Source organism: Gossypium hirsutum, chromosome A13, assembly GCF_007990345.1.
Source record: "Gossypium hirsutum isolate 1008001.06 chromosome A13, Gossypium_hirsutum_v2.1, whole genome shotgun sequence".
Taxonomy (NCBI): Eukaryota; Viridiplantae; Streptophyta; class Magnoliopsida; order Malvales; family Malvaceae; genus Gossypium; species Gossypium hirsutum.
This window is the reverse complement of record NC_053436.1, coordinates 7,069,639-7,079,167: the sequence shown is the minus strand read 5'-3', so window position 1 is coordinate 7,079,167 and position 9,529 is coordinate 7,069,639. Positions and strand designations below refer to the sequence as shown.

Genomic DNA, 9,529 nt, shown 5'->3' with positions numbered 1-9,529 from the left:
CGTTGAAGAAATGGAAAAAGGAAAAGAAAATCAATTCAACTCGTACAGACCGTTGGATCTATTGCCGCTTAAAAACAATCCAGCCGCCCAACATCTTCCGTTTAAAACGACGGCGCATTGCCAACGCCCGTAGCCGTAGACCCTTTCGCTTTCACCCTTAAAAACAAACTCCAAAACCCTCTCTTTGCCTATTTATTTTCTGTAATTTTCGCTTCCGCTTCTTTCCATGGAAGAAAATTCCAATATGAATTAATTAAATTAGTTAACCCACTATTAATATAAAAGAGTGAAAGCGTTGTGGATTTTTTTCCCCCTTGTTTAAGTTTTAATTTGCTCTAATTTTGATATGGGCAGCACCTTCTTCTCTATACCAATAAAGCGAACCATGCCCGACCCGACCCATTCTGCTAACGGACCCTCCAAGCGTTCCAAGCCTCCGTCTACTACTCTCTACATCCCTCCCGGCCAGGTGGCCTTCCGTCTCCTTTGTCACGTGTCGCGTGTGGGGGCATCATCGGCAAGTCGGGCAGCGTCATCAAGCAACTGCAACAGGCTACGGGTACCAAGATCCGAATCGAGGATGCCCCGGCCGAATGCCCCGACCGGGTTATTACCATCATAGGTCCTAATGCTGTTAATACCAAGGTTGTGCTTGACCTTGGCGGCGACGTTGAGGGTGGTAGTAGAGTTGAGGAAATCGACGTGTCCAAGGCGCAGGAGGCGCTGGTGAAGGTATTCGAGAGGATTCTGGAGGTGGCGGCTGAGAGCAATGGGGCGGCCTTGGGGATGGTTTCTTGTCGGTTGTTGGCAGAGGTTAAGCAAGCTGGGGGTGTGATTGGCAAAGGTGGGAAAGTAGTGGAGAAGATAAGGGAAGAAACTGGGACCAAAATTAGGATTTTGACGGATAATCTACCGGCTTGTGCTAGCCTTAAGGAGGAGATTGTGGAGGTAAGAGGTTTATACTGTATGTTCTTCAATTAGGGTTTCTATTTCTTGGTCTTGGGGTTCATTGGCTTGATTATTATATTCTAAAAGTTTATTTTCTTTTACATTGTGGCAATTAGATTCTAAATTTTGCAGCTCAAGAACAAAATTCCTTTCTTTTTCCTAGTGTTTTTGACTAAAACCCTTGGCGACTAAATCTGGAACTGAGCCCCTCAACGGAAACTATGAACCCAAGAGCTTGGCGCATCAATTTATTTCCTACATTCATTGCCAAGGGTTTTTGACTAAAACCCTTGGCAATTCGGTAGTTACATTCGGTATGACTAAATCTGGAATTGAGCCCCTAAGCGGAAACTATGAACCTGAGAGCTTGGCACATCGATTTCTTTATCACTACATTCATTGGCTTTCTTTCCTAGTTCAGTAAAATTACTAACTTGGCAAGCCTAGAATACATAGTTGGTTAGTGCTTTTAGGCAATTTTGGCTTATTAGGGTGTTGATTACAAGTAACACGTACCTTATATGGTTATTATGTAAGGAACTTTCTCCAGTCAAATGTCACAAAAAGTCGTAAGAGGTGCCATTTGGCTACTCGTGAAATCTAAGTGGATGAAGATTTCTGGGTTTTATGATTCAATGACTTCTTATCTTTCAATTGGCACAATAGATTCTAGATTTTGTAGCTATCAACAAAATGGAATCCGTTTCTTTGTTTATCTTTCCATTGACACAATTAGATTCTAGATTTTGTAGCTATCGACAAAATGGAATCCGTTTCTTTGTTTATCTTTCCATTGCCGCAATTAGATTCTAGTTTTGTAGCTATTAACAAAAATGGAAGCCATTTCTTTGAACCAGTTTAGTTAGCTCTTGCCATATTCTAACTTGGCAAACCTGCCATGATAAGTTCTTTTGACAAATTTGGTTAGTTCATTATGATGTATAATAATTAGATTCTGTCGGTTTATCGCGAATCATTGCATTAACAATCAACCACTGTATTTAATGTCAAAAGATTCTGGAAGTGGAACTACGTTGACAGTTCTGATGCAATCTAGCATCGGGCAACCATCTCATTTTCTAAAGCTTTTGAATGTTATGGTTATACCTAAGTAGAAATGTTATTTCTTGTTCCCTTGTTTATTAGGGTGTTGACTACAAGTAATATGAGCCTTATATGGTTATTATTTAAGGAATTTTCTCCAGTTAATGTCACAAAAAGTCATAAGAAGTGCCCTTTGGCTACTCGTGAAACCTAAGTGAACAAATATTTCTGGTTTTTTCGATTCAATGACTTTCTATCTTTCCGTTGGCTCAATTAGATTCTAGGTTTTGTAGCTATGGAATCCGTTTCTTTGTAACTTGCCATATGTAGTTGATAAGTTCTTTTGGCAAAGTTGGTTAGTTCGTTATGATGTATAATAAATAGATTCTTTCGGTTGATCGTGAATCTTTGCGTTAACAATCAACTACTGTATTTAATTTCAAAACATTTTGAAAGTGGAATTTTGTTGAAAGTTTGGATGCAATCTAGCATTGGCCAACCATCTCATTTTCTAAAGCTTTTGAATGTTATACTTAAGTAGAAATGTTATTTGTTGTTCCCTTGTTTATTAGAGTGTTGACTACAAGTAACATGTGCCTTATATGGCTATTATTTAAGGAATTTTCTCCAGTCAATGTCACAAGAAGTTGTAAGAAGTGCCCTTTGGCTACTCGTGAAACCCAAGTGAATGAAGATTTCTGGGTTTTACGATTTGATGACATTTTTTATTCCATTGGCACTATTAGATTCTAGGTTTTGTAGCTATTATCAAAAATGGAATATGTTTCTTTGTAACTTGCCACATGTAGTTGATAAGTTCTTTTGGCAAATTTGTTTAGTTCATTATGATGTATAATAATTATATTGTGTTGGTTTATCGCAAATCATTGCATTAACAATCAACCACTGTATTTAATGTCAAAAGATTCTGAAAGTGGATTTGTTGGAAGTACTGATGCAATCTAGCATTGGTCAACTATCTTATTTTCTAAAGCTTTTGAATGTTATACTTAAGTAGAAACGTTACTTTTTGTTCCCTTGTTTATATTTGTAGATTGAAGGAGCTGTTTTAGCGGTAAAAAAGGCGCTTGTTGCTGTCTCACACCGCCTCCAAGATTGTCCTTCTGTCAATAAAACAAGGGCAATTGAAAACAGAAGCATTGAACCAATTCTAACAGAGACTTTGCACAGACCTATTGACTTACTTCCCCAAGAGAATTTGCGCAGGGCTATTGAGGTATATCCTCAGGAGACTTCGCACAAACACTTAGAAGTGGTTCCTCAGGACCCGTTCCGCAGACCTATTGACGTTATACCTCAGGAACAATTTCATAGACACATTGAGGCTGGTTCACACGAGGCTTTACCTGATTTGCATGTAGACCATCTTTCACAGCGTAGTTCCATGGTACCTAGTATACCCAGTGACTCTACCAGTTATGCCACCAGAATTCATCCTTTGTCTCTGAAGCCTGAGAAGGCTCCTCCTTTGGATACTAGAACATTTCAGCAGGAAGTGGTTTTCAAAATTCTTTGCTTCATTGATAGGGTTGGTTGTGTTATTGGAAAGGGAGGTGCAACTATTAAGGCCCTTCAAAGTGATACTGGAGCTACTGTTACCATTGGAGCTGCAATCACTGATTGTGATGAACGGTTGGTTACTGTTACTGCATCAGAGGTCAGTCATGTTGTGATCTTCTATGACATTTTGCTTTTGCTTGAAGCTGTTATTTCTGTTATTGATATGCTTTTGTTGATATCATTTAGAACCCAGAATCACAGTATTCTGCAGCACAAAAGGCTGTTGTCCTTGTTTTTGTAAAAGTTTTTGAGGCTTCTATTGAGAAGGGTCTAGATTCAGGCGGAGGTAAGGGTTCAAATGTCACTGCCCGGCTTGTAGTTCCTTCAACTCAAGTTGGTTGTCTGTTGGGAAAAGGAGGGGCCGTAATATCTGAAATGCGCAAAGCAACTTCCACCAGCATACGGATTTTAGGGAAGGACCAGGTCCCTAAGTGTGTCAGTGAAAATGATCAAGTGGTACAGGTGGGTTGGAGTTTTTGTTAAATATTTTATAGGTTCACTGATATAAAACTAGCTTCTTCTTTTTCCTTAAGAGATCTTTGTGAAAACGTTGTAAATTTCTTTGTTTTTCAAATTTTCAATGAAAACGTCCTAGAATTATGAACAAATGATTCTAATATTGTAGAGTTAAAAGGTAATCATGACAGCATGATCTGTTTATAACATATGTTCTCCTGCAATGTTTCATGTTATGACTGTTGAGTTCAGCTAACATGTTTCCTTGCTATTTCCCTGTGTTTTGATTTTGGCTGAGGAAAGACCTCCTTATATTTTCTTGCTCCAAATACATTTCGCTTAATCTACTGTAATACTTTTTCATGAGAGATTTCCAAATATGATATGAGCCTGGTGTTTCATGAGGCATCAGTTGCTTAATCGTTGATTGTTTTATTTTATTTCTTGTAAACAGATTTCAGGAGCGTATTCGAATGTAAAAGATGCTATATATCGTGTGACTGGTACACTGAGAGATAACCATTTTTCTACCTCTATGAGAACTGTGGGAGCAAAAAGCAGTTCCTCAGTTTTAACTGAGACCAGTCCTTATGAAAGATTTTTGGATAATTCCCCTCTTGAGTTGCAAGCATCAAGTGGAGTTTCTCACAGTCTTGGTTGGCATACTTCTTTGGCAATGAGTAATACAGATTCCTTTGGACTTTCTTATAGCTTAGATCGGCCTCGTTCACCAGGATTGTGGACATCAGAGGTAGTCTTCTTTTCTTCTCTCAGACAAGAGTGTGTACATGCATGCACCCTAATCTCAATCATGAACACAAAGATACATGCTGGAATCAAACTATTGCACTGTTCTACTTACTTCTAGCTGGATTTTAATTGCAGATGGCTACTGGACTGAATCCAAGGAGCATCATAGATAGTGGAAGAGGACTGACTTCTTTTCGAGGTGGATTAGAACTTGGCAGGTTGGTAGCTTAGGTTCGAACTTAAAAGTTTTGAAGATTGATGTTGGTTTTATATTGCTGAACTTAATGGTGTTATATGGGGCCAAATATAATTGGGAGTGGGGAATGAGAAGTAAGGCTTTCGGACAGTTTCTCGTAACTAATGTCCCTTTCTTCTCATGTTTGCAGTGGAAACAAATCTGCTGTTGTAACGAATACAACTGTAGAGATTAGAGTTCCTGAGAATGTTATTGACTCTGTTTATGGGGAGAATGGTCGCAATCTAGCTCGCCTAAGAGAGGTAACAGTTTTTTCAACTGTTTCTGCATTATTTTATTGGCATTGTTCCAAAAAGATGTTTGGTATAGTGTTTAGTTGGTTAGAGTGGCTCTGCTCCTAATTCTACAGAGAATTATACAATCACCGCCTAAACAACTCAACTCTTGATAGAACTTAATGAAGAACTTAGACAACACTACCTGAGAAGAGAAAATCAAACCACATGAATTTGAGACTAAAAAGATGATCAAAGTTAAATTGATTTCACCACATCCACAAAAATTCCCTTGCTAGACATTTATCTTCTATTAAACTGTGTTGAAACTCCTAAAAGTCATTACTTAAGCTTGTGATTGATAAATCATGCCCCTTTAACAATTTAAAAAGTTAAACCCTTTTTTAGTTAGTCATTGCGGATGAAACACAACCATGCCACAATTTAATAACATATTCTGAAGTCTTTACTAAAAATAGTCTGTTCAAATTCCCACTTGTGCAACAGTTAAGAACAAGCCACGTACCTTGAATTTTACAACAAAAAGAATTTTGAAACTCTCAATATATTTTAAAGGTTACACTGAATTTGATACACATCCTTTGGGTTATTGGTTTGTCATGCACTCATAAAAGACTGGCAAATTAAAAAACAAGAAATCTAAATATCATCCCTAACCAAGATACCGTTGTTGATGTCAGTGTACAATATCTATGAGATGTCTTATCTTAAATCAACATCAACTTTTCCTTTGGTGTACTTCAATCAGATTTCTGGTGCCAAGGTCATAGTGCATGGACCTCAAATAGGAACAAGTGACAGGATTGTTGTTATATCTGGGACACCTGATCAAACCCAGGCCGCTCAGAGCCTCCTACAAGCATTCATCCTCACTGGTCCATCTCGCTGAAATCTTTCATTTAAACCTAATGTTTTCATAAAAGGAGAAGAAAAACTTGAAGCTGTTGCCTATTTAACTGCTTTTCTTCTTTTATTTTTCAAGCAGTGTACTCTAGTCTAGCCATCTATGCAAGCCCTGCTCTTTGGTGACAATAATTTAGTTCTAATCATTTACAAAATGTTCTGTGGTGAATGGCTTATGGAGATCACTGTTTTCTATCATATTTTTCTTCTACTGTCTAGTTTTGAGTTTCTTTTATAACCAGTGATAAGAATTTATATTTACAATGATTAGTTGACTTAGTGATGAGAGTCATGGGCCTCTTATGCTGTTATTTTCACCCTCATAGGCTTCATTTTAAGCTGGACTCTTGCTACCCTATGGCTCTTAGTGAGCTTGAATCCAGCCTCACAATTCACAAAGTACAAATCAAATTAACCTTCAATAACAATTTTGGTATTAGATGAGTATGTGTGATACGTAAACCCCCTAAAAGGAAGGAACTCACTTTCTTGGATTGTTCTCTTGGATATTTTACTGTGAAACTCTTTAGTTGAAAATAAACTTCTACACTATATCCTCAATAAAAAGTTGGCTGGAGTACATTTAAAATAAGCCAAAAATCAAGAGTAGATGTTTTTGATCAAGTTATATTATGAATTCTTCCTAAATATTTATTAAAGATAAGATTCAAGCTCTGAGTTCCAATATTGATAAAGTTGTATTAAAAATTTATCCTGCATGGATATGTTTTTTGTCTAGAAGATGTGCTTTCTGGCAGAATTTGTAATGCATGCATTAATGAACATCAATACTGCTATTTTTAGATTTGGCTCATCCCTTCTACTGAGGTTTTAGGTTGCCCTTACATGTCCTTGTCCATTTTGTATGTAAACAATAACTTAGTATCTCACTCAAGTATTTCAAGTTTATGCTAAATAAAAAAATGTTAGCTCCTGTCTCTCTTATAATAGCTTTTAATCTGTGTTTGATAGTTGTGGAATGCTATGTTATCTGGACTTTTCAGTTTCCTTATCCTATGTTTGGATTGGAGTAAAGGAAGGGAAATCATTTGAATATATATTATTTAAACAAGAGAAAGAAAAGAAAGTTGAGTATTCTTTGTTTTCCCTTGAAGCATTCAATTTTTATTTACCCCAATTTGTAGAAGCTGGAGAAAGAAGTAAATTTTTTTTGGAGAGATGAAATACATACTTTTCCTCTTAATCTTTTTACATAAATTATTTTACAAAAAAGGTACAACTGGAAAAAAAGCCATACTTTTGCTTTCCTTTCCACTGTTTAAATAAATAAAGGTTGTGAAAATTCCTTTTCCTTCTCATGCTAATATAGCTATCCAAACAAAATACGCATGTATCATTTCTTTTCCATGGCCTTCCTCTCTTTTCCTTTACTTTCTTTTCCCACATACTTGTTTATCCAAACTTAGTGTTAAAAAGTATCTGTGTTTGTGACATATTTCGACATGGGCTTTGACTGTTATGTTGATCCTCACTTGTCCATCATAAGGATAATTTCCATTAAACGCAAGATTTTTTTACCAATTGAAGGAATTCATTTCATTTATCTTTCTTTCTCCCCTCCCCCCCCCTTTCAATTTATAATTATCCAATCCTGTGTAGTTTATGCCATAAAAAGCAACTAATAGATGAAGACATCAAAGTTTGAACATAACCAAAAGAAAACATATACAAATCTGGGTGTAGTACACTCTGGAAAATTTCATAATAGAGTATTCAAAAATACTGTTATGCACTTATGCTGAAGCAAGCTTTCAAACATGATAAACATTGAAAAATTACATAGAATATCATCAAACTTTTGCTGCAAAACTATAATTGCAATTATTTATTTAGAACTGCATTAGTTGCTACTCTGAGCTGCTGCTGCTGGTGTTGTAGCTTTGAGAATGATTTCCACATTGTCATGAACTCCTTGCAGTAGTAGTTCACCATCATATGCAACAACTTTTCGTTTCTTTGCTGCTCTTAGTGTCCCAACTAGTGCTTCAAAGATGTTTGCACAGCGATCATCATTAAATAGCACCCCAAATGTGACCTTGGAACACATCAAACAACAACAAATTTTAATACAGTTGTGCTGGAAAATGAAAGTAGATTGTAGCAACGTAGATATACAAAATATGAAATGGGAAAAACCTGAAGCACAAAATAAATCATCCAACTTCCCAAAGTTCACTTTTAGATGATGTAAACATGGCTAAAACTTATGTCAACTATATCCATTTTTAACCCTTTAAAGACTTAGAAAAGAAAGAAATACTACATATATATATTAATGACCATCACACTTAAAAAATCTCAATGCAATGCAGAGAATATGGTCTTCTACACTACCCGTCTATGATGTTCACCTGGAGATTAACAGAACAATATTTGGGCATAAATACTTCCCATAAGATTTTCAAAGCATATATTCTTGAATTTAGAGAAAAAAAAATGGTAGTTGGTCAAAGAACGAAAACAGTTAGTATGTTACATGAACTACCAAAATATGTATGTTTCACTGATTTTGAAGAATAGATTGTTTGAAACGAAAATTGTCAATTGATCCTACAATAGCAAACGAGTAAGTGTCTTGAGATCGAACTACACCTTCTCAGAGAATCCGACCAGACAATGATATTTGTAAAATAAGCTTAACACACTTGTTAGTTTGACTCCATGTTGTTCGGACTTCTAATTTTTCTTGAAGTACCCCCAATACCCAACACACGTGGCCAACACATAATATGGAGCTATGACCTTCAAGATCCTCGAAATACATGGAAACTCTGACCATACCTGTGTCGGATACAGGTATCTGTTTGACACTTGCACCTGAATATGATTAAACATAGCCCCAAACTATGCTTTTCCTCTCTGTTTTCATAGCTTACCATTAGAGAATGAATCTAAATGGAAAGTTTGAAGCAGTGGAAAAAAAATCAATAAACAGATCTGATTGTCATGTAGCTAAATTAGCTATATAGGAAAAGATGGAACAAACAAAGAAACAAAATGGAGAAAGCTTGAAGCATCCCAGATCCGGATCAAACAAGGGTTTAATGCGCAACTTTTTGCATAAAATTAAAAACCCAGATCATATAATAATAAGATAGGATTAAAAGCAACCTTGTAAGAACCATCTGATTGGATCTGGCCTAGTCTTTGAATTTCTTCCTTGAGTCTCTCCACCTCCTCGTCTACATTCATTGTGCTTTCTTGGAAAAACAATGACAAAGACAACAATAATATATGCAAATGTATGTTTTAGGATGTCTAGGTTTTTTTTCTCTTATGGGGTTCTTGGCATCAATGTGTTATTTTATAGGAAACTTTCTCTGAGGTTATAAAG

At 36.3% G+C, this 9,529-nt stretch overlaps 1 protein-coding gene and 1 pseudogene across 1 annotated transcript; one reads left to right on the top strand and one right to left on the bottom strand.

Annotated features, from left to right (window-relative positions):
- Positions 1 to 6,372, top strand: LOC107894169 (KH domain-containing protein HEN4-like; annotated as a pseudogene).
- Positions 6,373 to 7,861: 1,489 nt separating this feature from the next.
- Positions 7,862 to 9,529, bottom strand: LOC107894171 (costars family protein). Its single transcript, XM_016819388.2, has 2 exons — positions 9,307 to 9,529; positions 7,862 to 8,230 (listed from the first exon to the last, which is right to left on the bottom strand). The coding sequence occupies exons 1-2, from the start codon at positions 9,385 to 9,387 to the stop codon at positions 8,036 to 8,038; spliced, it is 276 nt and encodes a 91-aa protein (XP_016674877.1). The 5' UTR covers positions 9,388 to 9,529; the 3' UTR covers positions 7,862 to 8,035.

Coding starts and splice junctions, on each gene's coding strand:
- LOC107894171 (XM_016819388.2), bottom strand. CDS start 9,387: ATGAATGTAGACGAGGAGGTGGAGAGACTCAAGGAAGAAATTCAAAGA. Junction 8,231..9,306: donor AATCAGATGGTTCTTACAAG/GTTGCTTTTAAT, acceptor ATGTGTTCCAAG/GTCACATTTGGGGTGCTATT.